Below are 24,993 nucleotides of genomic sequence, written 5' to 3' on the forward strand. Positions count from 1 at the left end.
TGCCCAGACAGTTGGCTCACGCAGTGCCCCCTGGTGCTGTGCCAGAGGAGTACCTCCGTGGTTTCCGGCCCTATGCCACGGCTGAGGATGCGCTGCGCATGCCCTCGTTGCCCCTGGGCCTGGACCCCGCCACTGCAGCTGCCGCGGCTGCCTACTACCACCCCAGCTACCTGCCCCACCCCTCCTTCACGCCATACAGGTGAGCTTCTATCTGTCATGAGATGTTTTGTTTAACCCTGAAATAAGTCCACTCTACTAGCGAGTAAGTAAGTTGTAACAAAGGTTTATTCACAGAAACAAAGGTCTAAAATGGATCCGGATCACCGCACTGTTGCTCCTAATCCTTTTGAGCTGGCAAATGAGCCGTCACAATAGGCTGGGCCAGAGCCGTGTAGATAGAAGAGTCCCGACATCTCCATTCACTCCAATGGACCAGTTTTTTTACTCTCAAGAGTTCCAGGAAGAAAGGTCCTGGATTAAGCAGCACTGTCGAGTTTCAGCAAAAATGCACAGTTTGTGTTGTACTCTGAAAGGGTTCCCCCCCCCCTGAATCATGTACATTATCAGCTTTATTTTAGCATGCAAAAGTAGCGCGAGACCCATTCCTGGCTGTTCATTGGCTAATGAGTCTCGCATTTTGGTCCTCCGCTGACGCCACTCTCTCTCTCTAGAGGACACTAGGCTGGGCAAGCTTTTATAACCTCTGACCTGTGGTTCATCCCAGACACTGTGCCTGCAGTGCACAGCGCCTCCTAACTCTTGGAGTAGTAATAACAGGCTTTTTAAGCTTTTTTTTTCGACACTCCCCCATGGATGTGTTTCCTCAACTCGGTGCCCACTTGTGTTCAGGACACATTATGCTAAGCAGTGCAGTGAGTGAAGTGCTGTGGACTCCACAAGAAGACGATCAAAGCCTTGGTGTATAGCTGCTGTTGAATTTATATTTCTAAAGATCAAATATTTTCTCACTATTATTTCTGTTTGTGTGTGCGTGATTATGCATGCGTGTGTGTATGTGTGAGAGAGAGAGAGTGTGTGTGTATGTGTTTGAGTGTTTGTGTCTGTTTGTGTGTGTGTGTGTGTGTGTGTGTGTGTGTGTGTGTGTGTGTGTGTGTGTGTTTGCGCGTGTGTGCGTGTGTGTGTGTGTGCGTGTGTGTGTGGAGAGGGGTGAGAGGGCCCTGCTAGCTTGGGGCTATGAGACAGGCTGCGTGCCCCTGGTCTGTCAGCTCAGCAGGATCAGAGGACTGCAGCACCCATCACACAGTGTACTGTAATGGATTTAATGAGGGGATGAGCCACGGAGTCACACACACACATACACAGACACTCGCACGCGCACACACACACACACACACAAACAGACACATACACACACACTCGCACGCGCGTGCACACACACACACACACACACACTCACGTGCACTCCCTGCCTTTTGCTAGCTGCTATGTGGTGTTTGAGGTTAGCTGACAGAGACTGCATCCTCCCTGTGATGTGACTCCTGTGGGAGATGGAGACACACAGGTTAATGAAGTGAACGAACGCCGCACTGTCACTAGGGGAGACTGACTCTCTCTCTCTCTCTCTCTCTCTCCCTTTTCTTTTTTCATCTTTCTCTCTCTCTGTCTCTCTCTCTCTCTCAGAATGGATGACCCGTTCTGCCTCTCTGCTTTGAGGTCGCCTTTCTACCAGCTGCCAGCAGGGGGAGGTTTAGGCCCGCTCCATCCCTCTGCTGTTCACATGCACCTACCAGGTGTCCGCTACCCTGGAGACCTCACACACGCCTCGCTGTCAGCGCTGCAATCTGAGCGGCTGTCCGAAAGGTAACGCCCCCTTTAACGTCCGCGTACGTACACACACACACACACACACACACACACACACACACACACACACACACACACACACACACACACACACACACACACGTAAACGAGTAGATCTTAGCAGTGTGCAGCGATTATGGGATGTCTCTCCTAATTTGACGGCCATCTGCTTCTCTCTTCTTCTGTGTCTCTCTCTCCTCCCAGGCTCCAGCTGGAGGACGAGCTGCGGCAGCGAGAGAGGGAGCGCGAGCGGGAACGCGAGCGGGAAAAGGAGAGGGAGCGCGAGGCAGAGAGAGAGAAGGAGCGGGAGAGAGAGCGAGAGAGGGAGAGAGAGAGGGAGAAGGAGCTGGAGCGGGAGAGAGAGAGGGAACGAGAGAGGGAGCGAGAGAGGGAACGGGAGAAGGAGCGAGAGAGAGAGAAGGAGCTGGAGAGGCAGAAGGAGCGAGCGCTGAGGGAGAAGGAGCTGCAGGTGTCCAAGGCCATGGAGAGCCACTACCTGGCCGAGCTGCACGCCATGAGGGGGCAGGAGGACAGAACCAAGCCTGAGAGGCTCACCCCTAATCGGCCTGGTATGTGCCTCTGTCCTATGAGCCATCACAGCACTTCTCAACAGTCACTAATGTGCACTGAGGAACTTTATCATTTCCTTTACAGCACAGTTTGCTTAACATCCCTTTTTAGTCGTTTGTCACAAGGGTTCATTAGAACCTGTATTTACAATAGTGTTTTTGTGAAAAATGGTTAAAGACCCCCGAAAGTCAAAAATCAGTTTATCTTCTTGTTCCTTCAGTTGGATGTCTGAGCTTCACTGTGCAGAATGATGTCTGAGCAGAGTTTGACACTAGAAGGCTGTTTCCACAATCATCTTCTGAAAGTGGAAAGTTTCTCAGAGCTCCCTGAAAAGGCTGTTTTCAACAAGCAATATTCGTGACATCACGAATCCTGGAGCCAATCACAGTCCAGCATTCAGCAGTTAAAGCCCCAACACATTCTCACTCCCAACTCGTCATAATAATGCAGATTGGTCAGGAACCTTTCTTGTTGTCACTTTGTCACGAGTTGGGAGCGAGAACGTTTTTGAAAGCCTGTCTTGTATGCTGTGAGTGGCTAGTTAGGTTCTAGAGCACCCTGATTGGTTGCTTTGGATTTCTTAATGAGGCAGAAAGAGGGGAAGTCATTTTAAAGATTTTAACAAGATAATTAAACTTTTTGTGTGGGGAAAACAATCAGACACAAATTATGATTCAAAGTAGAGTATTTTATATACATCTTGAAACATGACTTTAGGGGGTCTTTAAATGCCCCTAACTAAATGACTGACTAAATATGATACAGAAAAGCCTTGGTGTATAGCTGCTGTTGAATTTATATTTCTAAAGATCAAATATTTTCTCACTATTATTTCTGTTTGTGTGCGCGTCAAATCTTTTTTGTTACCACCTGCGCAGCGCATGGTCAAGAGAATGCTTTTTGGGGTGAGTCATTCATTCAGTCAGGAATAGTCAGTCAGGAATGATAACGGTGATGATGTCATCAGTGGTGATGTCATCAGTGATGTCATTAGTGCCAAACTTGGGCTGTTGAAACAGTGATGTCATCAGTGATGTTGTCATCAGTGCCAAACTTGGGCTGGTGAAAGATGTAGTTTCCTCAGTTGCATGAAGTCGCCTGGTTGCTACATGACGCACGTGGTCCTGGGCTGAAGTTGCCCTTGTTTTTTTTGTCATGTGTAGCCCTACATGTCCTTTCCACGGCCATGTTTTCCACAGCAAATGTAGTGTTTCTACCTCGAACAGAAACAGGTTATATGGGGCTTTTCCTTTCTCCAACACTGACACTGAGCTTCCTCCCTGCACAGATAAAACCAAAGAGCCCATCCTATCAGCTCCCAAACCCATGCCGCCTGGCCTCCACTCTTCAATGGTCCAGTCGCATCACGCCGTGGTACCCGGCCTCGTCTCTAGTCACGGCCTCTACATGGGGCCCGGCCTCACGTCCGCCATGATGCTCCAGAGGACCAATGAGGAGGAGCGCTGGTTGGCGCGGCAACGCAAGCTGCGTCAGGAGAAGGAGGACCGGCAGTACCAGGTGTCTGAGTTCCGCCAGCAGGTTCTGGAGCAGCACCTGGACTTAGGCCGCCCGGCTGACGCACCGGATCACAGGACAGACGCACACAGGTTAGAACCTGCTCTAACATGTATTGGAGCTTTGAGGACTGTGTGCCTCAAAAGTCCAATACTTTCTGAGTTCAAGTACCCCCTTTACCTGCAAGAGAAAACCCATAGCATGATGCACTGAATGAAGGATAACTCACCTTTTGAAGGATACAACATTACATGGAGCGAAAGAGTTGCAATTAGTGCCTCCTGAGCAGATGTATTTGAACACTGTGGCCGTAACATTTCACTAAGTCCAGTTTTGATGTAAATTAGTTATCTATCTATCTTCTATCACATTTAGTATGTGGGCTCTGTCCACTGTTTCAAGTTCTGTGTTCGCGGTTTTACGTGCGATCGGGCTGAAACCTTCAGGGTGTGCGGCTGACCTGACGGAGACAGATTTTTTAATTAGGTGATTGCCCTAATTAGCTAATGATGTGATGTCATCAGTGATGATGTCATCATTGATGTCATCAGCAGCTCGGCGAGCTGCAGGGCGGGCGAGCGAGCTAGGAATCGAACGCGCGAGATGCCTGGTTACAAATAAAACAGCACAACAATAAAACAACTATTGCTTTCTATTCAATTTCATTTAATTTAACACTTTACAGATCAGCAGGTTTACACAATTTATTCTTACATTTTTCCATTTTACTCTTTCTTTCTAGTACCTCCATGTACCCCTAACCATTTGAGAAACATGGCTTTAGTGATTCTGTAGAAACAACAACAGAATAATTAGCCAGTGGTTCTCTTTCCTCTTCGTTAACTCATTCTTAACGGAACATCACCTCTGCAGCTGTGGTGCCGTCTGCATTCTGAACTTCAGCTAGACGAGCACGGCTTTGTGCATGAGTCTTGAATGCAGCCAATTTCTAAAAATGTTCTGTTGTTTCTACCGCAATGACGTCATTTTGATCACGCACGTTCTCCATTTTGATCACGCACGTTCTCCACCATGTTTGTTTGCACACAAAGCACGGACCAGTCATCGGAGAGTTGTCATGCCCCGTGTCGTCTGAGAGATGAAAGCTGTTCCGGTGTCTCTGTGACACCAACAGACAGGCATGCTTTCGCGCACGCGCGCACATGCACACACACACACACACACACACACACACACACACACACACACACACTATTTTTGGGGTGTTTTGGCTGTCTGTCACTGCTAGCCTGATGGGGACAGTTGTGCCTGTGTTGAGAAGCCTCAGAAGCTGGCAGGCTTTAGAAGTGGGTTTTCAGGCAGGACTGGAAGAAAGATAAACCCTGTCAGAGGCATCACATTGACTCTATTTCTGTCCCTGCTACCTTCCAGCCCTGACACGTAGGGAAATAGACAGAAAGCTATGTTTAGGTGTTGATTTAGGCAGGGTCCTCCTGATGACTGTTGTTGTCTCATCTGTAGTGGATGAGGATTTTCAAACAGGCAGTGAGTGGGACAGCTAAGATACACAAAGGCTAATTCTCAGCTAATCCTCTCAACCTTGCACAGCATAAGCCCCCTACTTACCCTCCTTTGTTACTGCGTGCGTGTGTGTGTGTGTGTGTGTGTGTGTGTGTGTGTGTGTGTGTGTGCGTGCGTGCGTGCGTGCGTGTGCGTGTGTGTGTATGTGAGTGAGTGAAGTCAGGTTGTGCTTGGTGATTGTGGGTAATGCTGCACTGGTAGTGCAGGAGAGATACACACACGCTTGCTATCAGTAACCCTTCAGTATAATCGCAGCCCACAGGCTGCAGATTGCAGATAAACATATACACACACACACACAGAGGCATAGATAATCTGATTGGTTAGGCAGCATGTGCCACACTGCCAGGTGGAAAGACGTTCTGGACAGTCGGTTTGTCCATCAACCGACAACCATCTGTCCTCCTCACTTTACCTTGTCTTCCTGACCACCTTGTCATTTTCCTTTTTCATGTCTCATTTCACCATTCTTCTCCCTGTTTATATTCCACTTCTCTTTCTCACATAGCTCAGTCTGACTCTCTCGAACAATCCACTTCTCTTTCTCACATAGCTCAGTCTGACTCTCTCTCTAACAATCCACTTCTCTTTCTCACATAGCTCTCGAACAATCCACTTCTCTTTCTCACATAGCTCAGTCTGACTCTCTCTAACAATCCACTTCTCTTTCTCACATAGCTCAGTCTGACTCCTCTAACAATCCACTTCTCTTTCTCACATAGCTCAGTCTGACTCTCTCTAACAATCCACTTCTCTTTCTCACATAGCTCAGTCTGACTCTCTCTAACAATCCACTTCTCTTTCTCACATAGCTCAGTCTGAATCTCTCTAACAATCCACTTCTCTTTCTCACATAGCTCAGTCTGACTCCCTCTCGAACAATCCACTTCTCTTTCTCACATAGCTCAGTCTGACTCTCTCTAACAATCCACTTCTCTTTCTCACATAGCTCAGTCTGACTCCCTCTAACAATCCACTTCTCTTTCTCACATAGCTCAGTCTGACTCCTCTAACAATCCACTTCTCTTTCTCACATAGCTCAGTCTGACTCTCTCTCTAACAATCCACTTCTCTTTCTCACATAGCTCAGTCTGACTCCCTCTCTAACAATCCACTTCTCTTTCTCACATAGCTCAGTCTGACTCTCTCTAACAATCCACTTCTCTTTCTCACATAGCTCAGTCTGACTCCCTCTAACAATCCACTTCTCTTTCTCACATAGCTCAGTCTGACTCCCTCTAACAATCCACTTCTCTTTCTCACATAGCTCAGTCTGACTCCTCTAACAATCCACTTCTCTTTCTCACATAGCTCAGTCTGACTCCTCTAACAATCCACTTCTCTTTCTCACATAGCTCAGTCTGACTCCTCTAACAATCCACTTCTCTTTCTCACATAGCTCAGTCTGACTCTCTCTAACAATCCACTTCTCTTTCTCACATAGCTCAGTCTGACTCTCTCTAACAATCCACTTCTCTTTCTCACATAGCTCAGTCTGACTCCTCTAACAATCCACTTCTCTTTCTCACATAGCTCAGTCTGACTCCTCTAACAATCCACTTCTCTTTCTCACATAGCTCAGTCTGACTCCCTCTCTAACAATCCATCGCTCTATCCACCGGTTCCACCCTACCTGTGCCTTTTTGTCTGACTGCCTGTCTCTCAGGAATACATTTTTCTCCCAGCCTTTCCCTCTGTAGACCTCTCTGAACTTTTCTCAATCGTATTCATGCGTGCGTCTGTGTGCATGTGTACGTGCACTTGCGTGTGTGCTTGTGTGCGTGTGTGTGTGTGTGTGTATGTGTGTATGTGTGCATGCCATACTAAAAGGGCCTAGCAGATCAAAGGCAGCCCTGTGTGTCTGGAGGACAGTGTGTGCCTTGGCCACATCCTCACTCTGCTCTGGGCTACTCTGCCTGTGCCTGATAACATTTCTTCATACATACAGACACACACACACACTGCCAGACAGATGGACGGGGGGGGGGGGGGGGGGGGGGCAGGCATGTATATGTGTCGTCATGTCCCTCTGCATAGAGAGGCAAAGTGACTTCCTGCTTCAGCACTGTACCAGAGATTTTCATCCGCCATTTATTTTCCCATAGACATTTTGTAAAATGCTTATAAAAAATAGTTGTACTTGTTCAAACCAAACAATCAAATATTTAGAATCGGGAGAGACCATAGAACATTTCACTCGGACCAAAACTTAAAAAAACAATCAAAAAGAATATTTTCTTTAAATCCGCAGTTTTTTATGTTGTGGTCCAAGTGAAATGTTATGTGGTCTCTCCTGTTTCTAAATATATCTGAACCGTTTGGTTTGACCAAGTAAAACTATTTGTATAAGCATTTTACGAAATGTCTATGGGAAAATAAATGACGAATGAAAATCTCTGGTACAGTGCTGAAGCAGGAAGTGACGTTTCACTTTGACTCTCTATTGTACGTGTGGTTTCTGGAAAAGGCATAAGCATTGTATGTCTAACAGGTGAGCGTGCCCGCTGCCCCTTTGTCTCTGCACAGATCCATACCAAATCACCATGAACCAGGAAGCCGGGAGCTCCACCCTCACCTGGGCGCCCCTCCACCCCTCATCTCCCCCAAACCTCCCCAGCTGCCACGAGAACACCACCCTCCTCCTCCCACCACCCTGTGGAACCCCGCCTCTCTCATCGACACCGCCACAGACTCCAGACGCAGCCACGAGCTCTCGACGGTGGGGCACTACGAGCACAGCCGCCTTCCCCCGGGGCCCTCCAAGTACGAGGACGGGGTCCGGAGGAGAGATGGGGGAGCGATGGAGAAGTACCCCCCGCTGAGAGGCCCCCTGGGCCTGTCCGAGCCCAGCACGTTCCTAGCTGACCTGGAGAAATCCACCCACTCCTTCTTCAGCCAGCAGAGGGCGTCTCTGTCGCTACCCAGCCAGTACGAGCTCGGGGGAGCCGTGAAGAGCAGCGGCGGACTGAAGGGCTTCCAGGGACACCAGGGGCCCGGCAGACATGGCCAGGGGCAGGGGATGCTTACGGGGCCAGGGACGGGACAGGTGGCCGCACTGGGGATGAGCATGGACATGGCTCTGATCTATGACGAGTTCCTCCAGCAGCACCGCAGGCCCGTCAGTAAGCTGGACCTGGAGGAGAAGAGGAGAAGGGAGGCCAGGGAGAAAGGTACATACTGTTACAGTCACTGTCATGGGAGGATTTGAAAAGATTTAAAAAGTGTATTGAATGCATTGAGCTGTGTATGGGTGTCGGCTGTCATTGGTGACCCTCTGCGTGTGCTGCAGGTTACTACTACGACCTGGATGACTCATATGATGAGAGTGATGAGGAGGAGGTGAGAGCCCATCTCAGAAGAGTAGCAGACCAGCCCCCGCTCAAATTGGACGACTCCACAGAGGTAAAGCACATGGACCTGCTAACACATAATATGCTTTCTGTGTAGGGCTGCAACTAACGATTATTTTCATAATCGATTAATCTGTCGATTATTTTCTCGATTAGTTGTTTGGTCGATAAAATGTCAGAAAATCGTGGCAAATGACGATCAGTGTTTCCCAAATAAAGCCCAAGATGACGCCCTCAAATGTCTCGTTTTGTCCTCAACTCAAAGATAAGTTCAGTTTAAGATCAGTTTACTGTCATACAGGAGTAAAGAAACCAGAAAATATTCACATTTAAGAAGCTGGAATCAGAGAATTTAGACCTTTTCTCTTAAAATTGTACTCATAACGATTAATCGATTATCAAAATAGTTGTAGTTTAATTTTCTGTCGATCGACTAATCGATTAATCGTTGCAGCTCTATTTCTGAGCTTTCACTGCTGGACCCAACACACAAACAAGGCAAACAAAAACGTGATTTATTTCGCCACCCTCTCTCCACAGAAGTTGGACTTCCTGGGCGTGTTTGGCCTGACCACGGTGGTGCGGCGCGACGAGCTGGTGCAGCAGAAGAGGAGGAAGAGGAGGCGGCTGCTGAGGGAGCGGAGCCCCTCGCCGCCTGCCTTGCACCCTAAGCGCACCCCTCCACCGCCCCAGCTCAGCACGCGCTTCACCCCCGAGGAGATGGACCGAGCGCCGGAACTGGAGGACAAGAAGCGCTTCCTCACCATGTTCAGCCTGTCTCACATCACCGTGCAGCAGAGACGAGGTAACATCAACAGTATGTTGATACAAAAACAACTTAGAAAGCAGATACTTCCAGTTCTCAGTTCTGATTGACTGAGCCATGTATGAAGCTCTTCTAAAACACATGCTCTTCTAAATACACACCTGTGACCACATAACAATTACTTTTAAATATTAATTCACTAACTGAAAATCACCACTGATATGTGTTGCTTAGCAACCATTCAGTTTAATTACTTTTCAAGAACTATATTACTGTAGTTGGCTGAAGACCCAATGCCTCAGGCCCTCGTATTTCATGAATCTTTAAAGTGGTGCCCAAGGAGCCGCTTCCACTGCCTTTGATGGTCAAAGACGGTGAGAGTCTGATGTTGTCAGAATTGAAATAATGAAGGTTATGTTTTTTTATATTTTTGATGGACTAAATACACATTTGAATACTGTCTCATGGCACACCAGAGCACACGTCAGTGTGCTTCGAGAAAGCTAGTTGGAAACCATCGCATCGCACCTTTACATGCCGTACAAAAATCCCCGTCAGTTAGGTTCCACACACCACGTGTCATCTATTTGACATCAGAGTCAGAGGGAGATGACATGATGGAGATGACTCCTTCACAACATAGTCATTCCTAGTTGCTTCTGCAGCCAGCTGACACTCCACCTCAGCAGAGCTCTGCCTGTCTAGTATGCAGTCCTTACAGTACGGTAGTCATTAACATGTTGATTCTGGCCCTCGAGGAAATCTAATACATATGGGCTCAAACGACGATCATGTGAACCTCCAACTGCTCTCTGTTATACGTTTCAAATATTAAACAGGCAGCAATGCATTATACATTCACCTGTTTAATGTACCATAGGCAGCTGGACTCTGGGGCTCTGTATGTACACGTGTGGAGTGATGCACAGGGTACATGGAGTCGCACACAAACTCATACACATTGATGAGGCATTGGGAGTGGCGGAGGAGGGCTTAGAGTGATCCTTGTCTAACCCTCTTTATTTACTGTGTGCTGCCTACAGATGGCAGCACACAGCCTCCCACGCTGTCAGGGAGCGCTCAACCTCCTTACACACACACACACACACACACACACACACACACACACTTACTCACAAACATCGTATAGAGAGACTGGCGTGCTGATTGCATTGTGAATGAGGTACATACAGCCAGGGCTAAGGATTTGCAAGTTATATATCTATATATTTTTTATCTTCCTCTCAGATAATGAAAGAGTAGTGGAGCTGCTTCAGGCCATTAACACATTGAGTGCCAAGGACGTCTGTGGACGTCCTAAAAAAAAGTAATGAGGAGTGCCAAGGACGTCTGTGGACGTCCTAAAATCATAATTCATATTATTCCATAATTCTGCTGTTTAAGGTCGTACCTAGCCAGTGAGCATGAATCCCTTCAAGGGATCACACGGCGCCACCTTAAACATCGTCACAGGAGCTGCTCCACCCACCTCAGATCCTTTACTTTGTACAGGAGACAGCGGAGAAATGTTGGATCAAAGTGGAAACCGATGCATGCTTTCTGCCAGAGCCGTATATATTGCTCTGTCTACAGCGGAGAGTGGGCTCGGCTGCATCCGCGCTCACAACTGAGCGAAGAGTATGCCACAAGCTTATGCTTCTATCTATCTCCACACGATTTCCTAGAAAGCCAGCATCCGAAGCCGAACGGCCAAGCCTTTTCGTTCAGTCGCGTTTGCCAGCGCGCATCATTTCCTTGATGGGCGCTGGGATCTGTCCGGGGCAAAAACGGAGTCGAGAAACAAACTCTGTGCGTGTGGGAGGAGCCCGCAGCTCAGAGGTGGAGAGGGGGGGGGGGGGGGGGGGAGAGGGGTGTGTGGCACACAGGCTGCACAGAAACCACACCACACGCCACCACATCAGAAAACACCAGCCAGAGTCAGTGAATGTGCTCGAAATTAGAGTGCAAAAGGTATTCATAAAAGGGACTATATCTTGGAAAGTAAAAAAAAACGACAGAAAACCCTTGAAAGTGCACTTTTTTGAGAGGCTGTCATTTCATAATGGAACTGTCTAGAAACAAAATTTCTTCTTTGGAAGAAGCAGGAGTGTTCAATGTTTCATTAAAGTCCAGCCCCGTTAATATAGCCATAATAGAAAAAATTCTATAGCTGTTTTCAACTGAATGGAAGTGAATCTGGCACAGGCTCCAGACAATTTTACTGAAGCGCTGTGGCACTCAATGTGTTAAAGATAAGAGTGTAACCTTGGATACCATCAGACCTCTGTGTAAGAGCCCTGCAGCACAGCTCTCCAGTGAGACACATCAACATAAACATGCACATGTTCTCCTCCCAGAAGTATAGCTTAGAGGTGCTGTTCATTCATCTGTATCATGTCTCTGGATGAGAGCTGCATCTAAAATAACACCCTTTCTAATTGCAGCGTGCCATCTGTAGTCGTGTGGCTCTTGACTTAACACATGTTCACACTATTACAGATCCTGCCTCTGCCCAGCCTCCCAGTGAATCAGAAGAGCAGCTGAGTGCCGGAGCACAGAGTCCCTCCTCGCATCGCCCAGCGTCCCCCAACGGCCAGCCCAAAGCCCTCGGGGACACATTAAGACCAAAGGAACCCCCTCCTCCTGCCGTCTATCCTGACAAGGCCCGGGGGCCCAGTGAGGGACCGCCCTCTAAGAGGAGCTCCAGCCTGCTGAACAGCTTGCGGCCCCCACTCGCCCTGCAGCCTAAAGAGGGGCACCCCAGCCTCAACGGACGCACCAAGCCCTGGGACAGCTTCACACCGGAGGAATTCGCCCAGCAGTTCCACGAATCCGTGCTGCAGTCGACGCAGAAGGCCCTGCAGAAACACAAAGGTAGGTCCAAGCAGCACAGTGTCCCAGCAGAGACATCTCTGTGATGGTGACTAATGGGCAGCTCGCTGTCAGGTGGAAAAGAAGTGGCTGGTGACTGCATGTGAGAAGTCTACACGCTCCCCAGATCGGCAGAGGGGTTGGAGCAACGACTGGGACAGGGGAAACAGTTGTGCGGGAAAAAGGGGACGAAAAAAAATAAGTAGCAGATAGTTAATTTATTACGTAGTAATAAAAAGAGATGAAACATGACAGTCCTCCCCTCTGCCCTGTCTTTGTCCACAGGTGGAGCCACAGGGATGTCGGAGTCCTCGCACCTCCAGGACTCGTCCGTTCACTACAACATTCCAGAGCTTCAGAGCCGGCCGGCCCAGTCACACACACAGCCTCACTCACACGCACAGCCTCACTCACACACACAGCCTCACTCACACACACAGCCTCACGCACACGCACACTCCATCCCCCATCCGCTCGCACACTCTCACCCCCAGCCCAACGGACAGCACTTCTCTCTGCCCCCGCACCGGGACGCCCCAGGGACCAGGGACGACCTCTCTGGTCCAGAGGACTCAGATGAGGAGGAGGATGAGGAGGAAGAAGAGGCTCCTGTATCCAAATGGCAGGGGATCGAATCTATATTTGAAGCCTATCAGGAATATATTGAAGGTAAGCAGCGACACGGAACATGCCGTTTATTTCATGCATTGCTATATTGCTGCTTTCATGTGATGCTGCTGTGAGAAAATCTCGTAACTCCAATTGTATTGTGTATTTTATTTATTTTTTTGATTCAAGTTTTGGTGGTCCTTTATCTGCTCAATATGTTTGCAAATAGGTTTCAACACTTACATTTACATTTTATACATTCAGATTTTTTCCCCCTTTTTTTGTAGGATCACATCGAGTTTTTGGTGGTTTGATACAATACAAATTGGCAAACAAATTTCCAAATTAAACAATTGTGTCAGTTGTTGTAGCATTCTCTCGTCAATAGAGGGTGGTATTCACCACTTCTCTTTACTGTTCTGTCCAGAGCAATATTGTGTATAATCAAAATTTGTACAAGAAAATGTTTATCAAAATTAGTTAAACAGACATCGAATCAATCCCAGACTAAAAAAGTCATATAAAGTGTGTTTGTATTGAGTCAAGTGTGGTGGTGTGTTAGCTGCTTGTGGTAGAATAGCCTTCGAGCATCTGCTGCTTAGATAGCACATGAGGTGGATGCTGCAAAGAGGTCAAAGGTCATTGCCCTCAGGCTCACATTCTGTTCTCTACTCCCACAACCCTCATCTTCTCCTCTGCTCCATTTCCTCTTCCCCTGTGGTGTTTTTAGAGCAAACTGTGGAGCGGCAAGTGTTGCAGAGCCAATGTCGAAGGCTAGAAGCTCAGAACTACAACCTCAGTCTGACTGCTGAGCAGCTGTCTCATAGCATGGGGGTAAGACACACTCACTCACCGCCTGCAGCTGCCACTGTGCCTGTGAACGCACAGGTCCTAACGCCTGCCTGCCGCCTGCCTCTTTCTTTGTCTGTCTTAACGTAGCTAACAGTCACTAGGTAGCTCCCGGTATGTGCGATTCTAGAAACTCCTCCCCCATGATAGGCTTTACCATTGTCATCTCCACGCCACACTAAAATGCTTCGAATATCCAACAGCTACACATTTCTCTACCATCTCCCACACGTCTTATCCTGTCCTACATGTGATGTGCCAGGCGGGGGTGGAGAGAATAACCCAAACACCACATGAAAAAGCACTAACTGGAGTAACTAAATCACAATTGCAAAGGCAGCTACACGGGCAAATCATGTTAAATTGAATGCCAATAAGTAGTAAGAGTTGAGTTCTCAAAGCATCGTGAGGCAAATAAACACGATTCTAAAGTGGTCAAATACTCAGTGATTGAATTGCATGTGTATAAGTTAGCGTATGTAAAGAGGAAATGTGGTTAGAAGTCAAAGAGCATTGACAGATACAGTACAGACACTTAACAGGATAACTGCTGAGCACCAGAAAACTATAGCCTCACAAATTACCACAGAATTTAATCTATTTTGACACTCTTTGACACAATCCTCAATGAAAACATATCACGTGACCTTCATAAAGCGGGTCTTTGTTATGACCCTCTGTATTATTACAGTCATATGCCTGAGATCATCTGATTCTCCCTGTCACTCCTCACTGTTGAACAGAGCGATTGCGGGATTCTAACGTGTTGTTTTGCGTCTTCCCCTCTGCTCCTCTCTGGCTGTGTAGGAGCTGATGTCTCAGAGACAGAAGCTGGCAGTGGAGAGGGAGAAGCTGCAGGCAGAGCTGGAGCACTTCAGGAAGTGCTTGACGCTGCCACAGACACACTGGCCTAGAGGCGGCCATTACAAGGGCTACCCTCCCAGGTGACCCCGCCCCTGCTCACCTGACGGCCCTCAGGCCCCGCCCACCGCCCCTTTCAGACTGACACCCAGAGTTTATTTTTCATGGCCTGGTCCACATGGCTCTATGGATGGATGGATGAATGAATGAATGGTAGATGGATGATAGATGCATGCATGGGAGACAGGACCATACATTGAAGGACGGGCTGTCTTTGGACTGTGGCCAGCCAGGGATTGTGCCACGAGCCACTAATGTCTGCCAACCTAGCCAACCCTGGGATCAGTGAGAGTACAGGGCAGGAGTACCTGAAGATCAACACACACACACACACACACACACACATATAATCATGCCTACTTCAGTCCCTGTTACTCTCATGCGCAGTCCCTGCACCCCTCACAGCCACAGCCACACAGACAATCCTGCCAATGAGGGAGCTGCTCCCCCAGGAGGGGCGTGGCCAAGGGACGTCTCCAAACCAACGCCCATGCCTCTGGCCAGTCGGACTGACGTCATGGCGGTGGCCACATGAGCTTTTGAACTGGAAATGCACTTATGAAGAGAAGCTGAAGAACTACCTGGTGGTACTGTGTTACAACAAAGAACTGTTCAAATTAGGGAAGAACTTAGAAAATGCACATTTTTTTTGAAAGAATAAAGGAAATGTTTTATTTCGAAATAGAAAATTTGAGAATAAGAATTTTAAAAGGTGCTTCAGCCTTGTATTGTATATAATATGAAGACTAAAAAGAATTTTGTATGTTTTTATTACTTTAATCATTGTTCTTTTAAAAGAAAAAAAAGCCTGCCATTTTTATATGTTAATGCTTTTTTGGGGGTGGTGAAAAAGAAAGCCTTGCTTTTAGTGTTTGTACTGCTGCTGGCCAGAACAGCTCATTTTGAGGCGTGTAACAGAGAGAGAGAGAAAACAGGATAGACTCCGCTACTCCTCTTGCTCTTCTCTGGTTCTCTGCGCAGCTGAGACCCAGCCACAGACCCTCACCTGGTCACCTGGCCTCTGAGCTGAGCTTACTTAGGTCACCTGACCTCTGAGCTGAGCTAAGCTTACTTAGAGGCCACCTGGCCTCTGAGCTAAGCTTACTTAGAGGTCACCTGGCCTCTGAGCTTACTTAAGTCACCTGACCTCTGAGCTGAGCTAAGCTTACTTAGAGGTCACCTGACCTGAGCTAAGCTTACTTAGAGGTCACCTGGCCTCTGAGCTGAGCTTACTTAGAGGTCACCTGACCTGAGCTAAGCTTACTTAGAGGTCACCTGGCCTCTGAGCTAAGCTTACTTAGAGGTCACCTGGCCTCTGAGCTGAGCTAAGCTTACTTAGAGGTCACCTGGCCTCTGAGCTAAGCTTACTTAGGTCACCTGGCCTCTGAGCTAAGCTTACTTAGAGGTCACCTGGCCTCTGAGCTAAGCTTACTTAGGTCACCTGGCCTCTGAGCTGAGCTAAGCTTACTTAGAGGTCACCTGGCCTCTGAGCTAAGCTTACTTAGGTCACCTGGCCTCTGAGCTGAGCTAAGCTTACTTAGAGGTCCGAGACACGGCTAAGCCCCTGTCCTCTCACCCCCTTACCCCCCAGCACCACGTGCCTCTCTGTTTAATGCCCATGTCAACAGCTCCTCTCCGGTTCCTCTAGTTTAATAACGGCATGTTTCACTGCTTCTGGTTTGACTAGTTAGCTTGTGATGTGCTCACTGCTCCTGCAGAAAACCAATTCACAGCCACAGTGACATCATTTTGGTTTGATACTTAAGTCACGCATTACCCGAGGTGGATAGGAGTGTGAGAAGGTTGTTATAATACTTGACTGTTTTGCATCATCGGCTAAATGAAAGGAGCCGCACCCAACAACAGACATGAAGACTCTCAGCAGCCAGCTGATGGGGCTGATAGCCAGGCAGTCCTGTTCTTTATGGACCTTTACTTCAATAACATTACATAGCTTTGGACTCGGTACCAAACAACAAAAACAGTTTGCATAATATTACGCCTTACAAGGTCATAGCCCTTAACAGCAGCCATAAAAGGAAATAGTGCCAAAATACGACCATTTTGGATTCTTCATTGTAAAATTTGTTGTAATTGGTAGCCAACACTTGAATCACAATGGCCATGATTCACTGTTAAATAATTTTGACCCCATTTACTTTGTGGGAAACTTCCTTTCTGCATTTGAGGTGAGGACCCTCATTATCCAAAGTCAGTGAGAGGTTCTGATTTGCCAATATTTAATAAATAACATGGAATGGAAATTATGCTGAAACTAGCCTCAAAATGGGCATTTGTACTACAAAATCAATGACGTTTGTCTTTACCTTGCCATGTCTGTCTAGGCCCCATTGAAGTCTTCTCAGTTGTCCTGTCTCTGTCCCTCATCCTGCTGTCAGCGCCGCCCTGTCTGTCTGTCTACACCAGAACTCTTGAGTTGCACTTGTGTTGCCCCGCCTCCTGCAATACCCCAAAGGCAGTATAGTCGGTATTCAGATGATGGGTTTGGATTGATGAGGGCTTATCTCTACTACAGAAGTTATGATGGTGGGATCGGAGGTGTGAAAAAGGAGTGAGTGAGGGATGTCAGTATGTCATTTAAATTAAAATAAATAAATGCTTGGATTTCATCCTCACCTTGATCTTTTTTTAATGTGCATACACCTAATTATAATTTATTAAAAATGACTGACTGAAGCACAACTACACCCTCTGTGGATTAATTACAAATTTGAGCACATGGATAAGCAGCAGTGTCCCACATGATAAACATTCTCTGTGGTCAAGTCTTATGCACACTATAGGATCCTTATGACAGTATGGCTATATTCCCATGCCCCACTCCTCTTTCAGAAGTCCAGAGCTGACAGAATCCCGGCGTTCATTTCTACCTATCTGCATTTCCGAGATTTAATTTCATAATAAGTCCTTCCTAGAAACGAGGCCCCACCTTGGACCAAGCCATTTGAGAGGATCAGAGGGATACCACGTCCAGGACGCAGCCCATCAGTTTGCCGGGGAGCACTCGTGCTGAGGTTAGCTGCCAATGAGCTCGGGAGGGAGGTGCAGTAGTCAGCCCCTCCCCTCGCCCCGCCTCCCTGCCCTGTCTCTCCGACCCACGCACGCCCACGCAATAGCACCCGTACTCAGTGGAGGATGTCTAGATGCTGTGAAATCCTGTTTTTAAAAATGTACTTGTTTGAATTCATTGTAATGTAATATATTCTTTGTTGAATGTAGTAATTAGGTATTTATGAATATATGGCTGTGATTTCAGACAAAAAAGAAAATAAAATATTTCAAAAATGTTCAACAAAAACTTCTCAATTTTTTGGGTGGTGGTAGAAGAGGGGATGTCATCATTTTTCTAATATTGTTTACTGTATCAAAATTAGAGCCCGACCGATATATCGGTTCGCCGATATGGTGCGCCGATCGATATTGCCGTTTTTTAAGTTATAGACAGCATGTTGTGTATATTTTATATTTTTTCTTAACTATTTGTTCTATTGTGTTTTTGTATTTCTAGTCATTTATAATTATTAAATTCCCAGTTAAGTTTACTGTTTCATTGCATTGAGTTTATTAATAAGCTGTAAAATATCCTGCCTACATTACATATTTCAATTCATTTCAACTCATATCTTTGTCAAGTGTTTGATATTTGAGGGTTGCTGATGTGGTGCCTCCTCTGGTCGTTAAGGGCGCCTGTTCGGAGGGAGGGGAACTCGTTGGAATAGCGTGATCCTCCCACGTGCGATGTCCTACCGGTGAAGCTTCCCCTATCAGGTGAAAATAAGCGGCTGGCTAACTGCCCATGTGGAAGCATGGAGCCAGTTTTCGGCTCTCCCCAGATCGGCAGAGGGTGGAGCAGCAACCAGGATAAATAAATTAAAAATTAGCACTAATGGGGGATAAAGATTTGATTAAAAATATATATATATATATATCGGCCGATATTATCGGTATCGGAATTTTTTTACTCCCTAATAGTGGTATCGGCATCGGCCTCAAAAATCCAGTATCGGTCGGGCTCTAATCAAAATGGAGCAAAACATATTTTGTATACTTAAATCAGATGCATAGGCTATGCTTGGGAATTATTAGCCAGACATGACATTCCTAACAACCTCTCTAAAATGTGATAAAGAAATTCACAATTATTGTTTCAAAACCTGGGGGACCCTTACTAGTAAAGGGCTCTATGAATGGATCTGTGAATTTATGAATTACCACCAACCAGCAATGGTTTCTCTGCTGTAAAGAACATGGTCAGATCTCTATGCATGACACATGATACCCATTTACTTATACCACAATTCTGATTCAGTCAATCAATGCTGCATAACGCCATCTGTCCAGGAAAACTTTATGAAATATTAAAATGGAAAGGCTACAAACATAATAGACTACTGTTCAAAGTCAAGGCTGTTTATCACATTTCTGTCTGCATATCAAAAACATTTTTTTTTTCTTTTTCTGCAGAGGACCACTGTACAGGTTTCTGTTCCTGACTAGCGCTGAAAATAGCACATACCACACTAGAGGTGTTAAACCACATACATGCTCATCTCTTACTGTAATGTGGAACAGAAAATGAAACATGTAGTGGAGCCTTTTCTTGAGGTTGCAGGGGGAAAACATGACAATTGTTGACACATATACACATACTTTCCTATACAGTATATTGGCCTTTAAGTGAAATTGACAACTACAGTGGGCATCCTAAATGAAATACTGTACATATTGCAAAACAGCACATATATATAGCAAATATTCTTTCAATAACGGCAGACGTCACATCTCCCTGCACAAAACAATACAGCCCCTTAAATTGGCTGAGCAATTTTGGTAACAAAAAGATTCTGGATCACTCATTCTTGAGAAAACAGTCTCTTCAGTAATCAAAGCTCTGGTGAGTAAGCATGGGGCTTGACCCAGAAACCTCAGTCCAAGGCCGTTTGCAGCCTTCTCAAAGCTGCTGGTCCAACCTGAAGACCCACGCCTGGCCGGGCAGCCTGACCCTGCTGCTCAGTAGTCAAGGGCTTTTCCCTTACTGGAGCCAGGGTGCAGATTGGAGCGTAGTTTGTACATGCAGTTGAGAGAGTCCAGAAGGAATGTCCGCGTGGTGTTGATCTCCATCAGAGTCAGGTTGTCCAGCTACAGAAAAGAGACGATGCCAGCTTGAATAAAAAATGTGTCTTTCTCTGATGCTATGTATGCTTGTGTTTATATCTATATGCAACAGTAAAGCCGAAACCAGTACGGCTACACAGTATGCGCCTAATGTGATAAACACATTGTGATCACAATTATTAATCTTGATAATTTGACGAACAAATTATTTTACTGCTCTATTTGCATCCAATAGCATCTTGACTGTTTTAACTAGAATGGGTATGACTGAATGTTCTATGAATACTAAATACATAATATACAATTATACATGACCATCCCTAGAAAGCAGATAAGATGCGGCATGAGAGCTGGTTACCTTGGCGTGAGCCTCCTGCTGGCTGATGAAGCTGTCGGCGGAGAGGCGGAGTTTGGCGATGCGCGTGTCCCAGATGTCTTTCACCAGCGTCCGGATCTCATCTGCTTTAGGAATGTTGTCAGATGCGCTGCAGAAACACACAAACCCTCACGTAAGGTAGAGCATCACACACACAAGAGATCCTGAGTTTAATGGCATAATGAACTGCTACGAACGCTATACTCACTGGTTCAGTGGCTTATAATAGAATAGGATAGAACTTTAATTGCCACGCGACCAGGGCCGGTGGTATTTGTTTTCGGTAGATACAGAATGTAGAAAATACACTAAAAAATACACTTCAATACACTTTATTACGGTCAGGTACGTCTGTCATTCATGAGCAGTCATTGGTTAGTCTGAACTGTCAATCATAAGCCGTCATTTGGGTGAATGGACTAAGGTTAAAGGCTGACTCGGCTTGGTTGGTGGGTCCAATCACCATTTAGAGACGAGTGGTTTCAGGTGCGCTGCAGAGCACATGAGCCGGTGTGAGCGAGTGTGGACTCGGACGCCAGATCGCCGTGGGTCTGGACATCAAGTTTAACTTTAGTATATCAGTCTCGAGAACGCCAAGTTAACTTTGAATGCCAAACCGGGGAAGAGAGACTGTTGTGTGACCATGGAACTGACAGCACACCAGGGAATGTTTGTCAAGGTGTATCATTTGTTCATGTAGCCGATGAACAGGGCTTGTACGCTGAAGACAAGTTCAGCACAATAAGGCAACAGTGATACGGTTTGACAAGGTAGGCCTTACCCTGTTTATAGCCTCGTGCTAACATTACTCCATTCATTCATCCAAATGTTGGTGGCTGGTTGTTGTTGTTGTTGTTGTTGTTGTTGTCGTCCCCCCCCCCCCCCCCCGATTTTCTATCCCATTTTTATCCCCCTTAGTGCTAATTTACTTTTATTTATCCTGGTTGCTACTCCACCCTCTGCCGATCTGGGGAGAGCCGAAACTGGCTCCATGCTTCCTCCGAGACATGGGCAGTTAGCCAGCCGCTTCTTTTCACCTGACAGGGAAGCTTCACTGGTAGGACATAGCACGTGGGAGGTTCACGCTATTCCAACCGGTTCCCCTCCCTCTGAACAGGCGCCCTTAACGACCAGAGGAGGAACCACATTAGCAACCAGGATATTGCATGTTTTTGGTGAAGGGGGTTCCTATATGAAGGAAACCCCCGGGAGGCACGGGGAGAACATGCAAACTCCACACAGAAAGGCCCTTTTGACGACCCCACCCGGGCGGTGGGCACTCGAGGACATGCGGACGGGCACGCATTCCTTCAGCGTTCACAGCGTCCCAGGTGAGAATCGAACCCAGGACCTTCGAGCTGTGAGGCGACAGCGCTTACCACTGCACCACCCTACCCCCCTATGGCTGGCTGGTTGGTTTTGATGGTAAAATTGGAACCCCCAGACGACGAGATAACCAAAATAGTTATGGTGACAGACCAGAAGCCCATCAGAGCTAACCATAACGTGACTTCCTACACTCTATGCATTACTCACTGGTTTAGTAGCATCAGAGCTAACCATAGACACACTGCATGAAATAGGCCATGCCCATCACGGGGGAAAGCTCTCCATTCACTTCCAAACACCAGCATCATTTTCCTTGAATTAAACATACCTAAAAGCTGCTGTGTGGTGGGCTGCGCAGACAACAAATAAAAAAGCCAGAGCAAAACAAGGAAGCCATTGAGAATTGGCGAGAAGAAAAATGTGGATCTGGCTGTCAAGGAAGTAAGTTGGAGTATTCATCTTCCGTATATATGATCTTTGTATGCAACACGTGACATAGGAGAACGCCAGGATTGGGGGGGAGTTTTTGTTTCCCCCTGTTTTGGGCATGGTTTGTGAATGATGATGTGCTCCGCAGTGTCTCTATACCGTGACTTCCTACACTGTATGCATTACTCACTGGTTTAGCAGCAGTTTGGTCAACTCCATATAATAAGGACTGGGAACGGGCGTGAAGGCATCCTCTCTCCTCTCCAGCTCCCGTATCTCCTCCAGCTTATCTGCACACATTGGAAAACAGCCTCAGCATTAGGCAAGACAGAGTAAAGGGACATTCACACCAAAAGCGTTTTTTTTTCAGTCAGAACACTATGAAAATCATGTCAAGAGCGTTTCCATTGTGCACAAAACACAGCACACGGAGCGTTTTTTTTGGCTTTGTTTTATTTTCCGCTGCAGTCGCACGCACTAGAGTTGAGCACACAACGACCACACGGATGGTAGCCAGCTAGCTTTTTCTGTTTGATGTTGTTCACTGTCAACATGAAAGCCAGATTATTGCTAATTCTGGCAGCAGCAAGGTTGAGGATCCATCTGGGAGGAGAAAATGTAGGAGGAGTAAAAAGACGAGCAGCGCGCTTTTCCTCTAACGTTCAACTTTTTCAGCTTTAAAACGCCCAGAGCGCTCCGCCAAAAAGACGAGACACCATCAGCGTTTAAACGCCAGGTGCGTTCCTTGGAAGAGGAGCACGTCTAGCGTGTCCTTACATAGAGAATGAATTGCAGAGACGCTGGCAGCTCCAAAAACGCTTTTGGTCTGAATGTCCCCTAAGGGTCTGTGCACACTGGACGTGTGTATTTCAGATCAGAACGCTTTGGAAATCATGTCGAGAGCGCTTCCAATGTGCACAGACCAGCGAACAGAGCGTTTTTGTGTGTGTGTGTTTTGTTTTGCCCTGCCGTCGCGCACAGCGCAGTTCAGGACGCAACTATCACACGGACGGTAGCCAGCTAGTTTCATCTGTTGTTGTTGATTGTTCACACTGTAAACACGAAAGCCAGATTATTGGCAATTCTGGCAGCAACAGAGTTTGAAGATCCCCCTGCCAGGAGAAGAAGTAAGAGTGACATTGACGAGCAAATGTTGAACTTTTTTCAGCTTGAGAGAGCTTCAGAGCGCTCCGCCCAAAAACACTAGCCGCCAAGAGCGCTTAAACGCCAGGTGCGGTCCTTGAAAGAGGAGCCTAGCACGTCATCAACATAGAGAATGAATTGCAGAAAGGCGCTGGGTTCATACACACGTCCTATGTGAACAGCCCCTAAGGGTCTAAATACATTTCGAGTAGTCTTTATTTATACCCACAGGGGCAATGCATTTTGCAGCATAACTTTTAATAATTTTATGTAGCTAGGCATTAACCCAAATACTATTTGTATTAAAATGAAGAAATGTTCTTCCAACGTTTTGAGTTTGACTAGTGAACTATTGCTATTTCTTTTAATTCAAGGGCTTAACCCTGAAAGTATTAAATCAATTAATTTTGCCACTTTAGAAAAGACTTAAAAACACACACACACACACACACACACACACACACACACACACACACACACTTCCACCTTACCAACATCCATCCACTCAGGAGGCACGATTCTACATTTCTGTCTCTGCTTCAAGTTGAGAGCCAGCCACACAGGGACGTCAACTGGCATGCTGGGGTTGAAGGGGCCCAGGTCGCCCTGATGACGGAAATATTCAAAACGGAGACACACAGAGGCAACTGAGTTACGTTACATGACTCGTGTAGTGTAGTGTAAGCTGACTGCATTACGTTAGCACAAAGTTACTCAGGTAAGGGTAACGTTAGACAGATGAGCTTGAGACTCATCTTCATTTCATGTCAGGCCAAATGTTAGCTCAAACTATCAACGTTAGTTTGAACAAATTAATCGACTCACTCACCCCGATCAAATAGATCTTGTCGAGGCTGAAATTGGGTATAATCGTCACCGTCACTTCCTCGGCAAGAAACTCTACCTCCGAGGGATCCATGTTTGTCAGATAGATTATTGAAACCCGTGATGGACCCTGCAAATGTTCCCGCGCTGCAGCCTGTGTGACCTACACGGAAATCGAAGGAGCAGACAATTCCGTCATGGACAGTCAGTCAGATTTGGGGGATACAAGACATTGAACACTATGTACTGTGCATAAGCTTGTTTTCAAGTACAAGTAATCCCTGCATTTAAACCTTTCAAGAAATCCACTGTGTCCACTGGTACCGCAGGTGGCAGCTGGTCATGACGAAATTGTCTCCTCCTGCATTTTCCTCCTTGTTTGCCCCGGAAGGAATAAGTAGGTCATGTGACAAGTCAAGTGCCACAGTTACAAATAAGTGCCACTTGGTGGCAGCATTTACCAAGCGATAGAAAAGAGGTTGCCACTATCATTGGCACATCAAAGGGTTTACTTGACACCTGACACATGTGATGTGAGATCTCTCTGGCAACATGTATTTCTTGGATTAGGCTCAAGGCATTTAGCTGAAGCCAGCGATTATCCAGCGATCCACAGAGTTCAATGACAACTGTTTTAATTAGGATATAAATCAGAAATTATTAGTTATTTGCAACAGAAAACTATCAAGTAAAAATAACAATAGCAGGCCCCTACCTTTAAATAAGGAAACAAGGATGCATATCTAATATGTGGTAAATTTCCTTTACTGGCTAATACTAGTAGCAACATTTTAGTCTGTGATTAAAAACTAGTCACAAGGCCAGGTGCCAAAACACAGGTTAATGAATGATAGAGCAATGTGCCATAAGTGTCAACACATATGGCTGTTTCCAGGGCATGTAGGAGGCCGTAACGTTATGTGAAGAATTCCATTTTC

The 24,993-nt window shown here is 46.6% G+C and overlaps 2 protein-coding genes across 4 annotated transcripts in view; one reads left to right on the top strand and one right to left on the bottom strand.

Annotated features, from left to right (window-relative positions):
• Positions 1–18,077, top strand: part of gse1b (Gse1 coiled-coil protein b) — a 68,871-nt gene extending 50,794 nt beyond the window's left edge. For both annotated transcript variants that reach the window (XM_083650824.1, XM_083650825.1), the window contains exons 5-15: positions 1–199; positions 1,642–1,821; positions 2,029–2,393; positions 3,683–4,001; positions 7,978–8,621; positions 8,741–8,853; positions 9,342–9,606; positions 12,067–12,441; positions 12,724–13,107; positions 13,778–13,881; positions 14,704–18,077. The exon at positions 1–199 is cut by the window's left edge and continues 2 nt beyond it. In XM_083650824.1, the coding sequence (XP_083506950.1) occupies positions 1–199; positions 1,642–1,821; positions 2,029–2,393; positions 3,683–4,001; positions 7,978–8,621; positions 8,741–8,853; positions 9,342–9,606; positions 12,067–12,441; positions 12,724–13,107; positions 13,778–13,881; positions 14,704–14,844 (3,089 nt within the window). In that variant the 3' untranslated portion in view covers positions 14,845–18,077. The remainder of the gene's footprint in view (positions 200–1,641; positions 1,822–2,028; positions 2,394–3,682; positions 4,002–7,977; positions 8,622–8,740; positions 8,854–9,341; positions 9,607–12,066; positions 12,442–12,723; positions 13,108–13,777; positions 13,882–14,703) is intronic.
• Positions 18,078–19,205: 1,128 nt separating this feature from the next.
• On the bottom strand, positions 19,206–24,395 carry gins2 (GINS complex subunit 2). 2 transcript variants are annotated; one of them, XM_083650350.1, is made up of 6 exons: positions 24,349–24,395; positions 24,060–24,218; positions 23,722–23,836; positions 22,278–22,377; positions 20,312–20,438; positions 19,206–19,977 (listed from the first exon to the last, which is right to left on the bottom strand). In XM_083650350.1, exons 2-6 carry the CDS (start codon positions 24,147–24,149, stop codon positions 19,849–19,851), a joined length of 561 nt encoding a protein of 186 aa, XP_083506476.1. In that variant the 5' UTR covers positions 24,150–24,218; positions 24,349–24,395; the 3' UTR covers positions 19,206–19,848. The 2 variants fall into 2 exon arrangements, with proteins under 2 accessions (XP_083506476.1, XP_083506477.1); XM_083650351.1 differs by lacking the exon at positions 24,349–24,395 and having other exon boundaries at positions 24,135–24,163.
• Positions 24,396–24,993: the final 598 nt, after the last annotated feature.

This window comes from Poromitra crassiceps (genome assembly GCF_964638095.1).
Source record: "Poromitra crassiceps genome assembly, chromosome: 14".
NCBI classification, from domain to species: Eukaryota; Metazoa; Chordata; class Actinopteri; order Beryciformes; family Melamphaidae; genus Poromitra; species Poromitra crassiceps.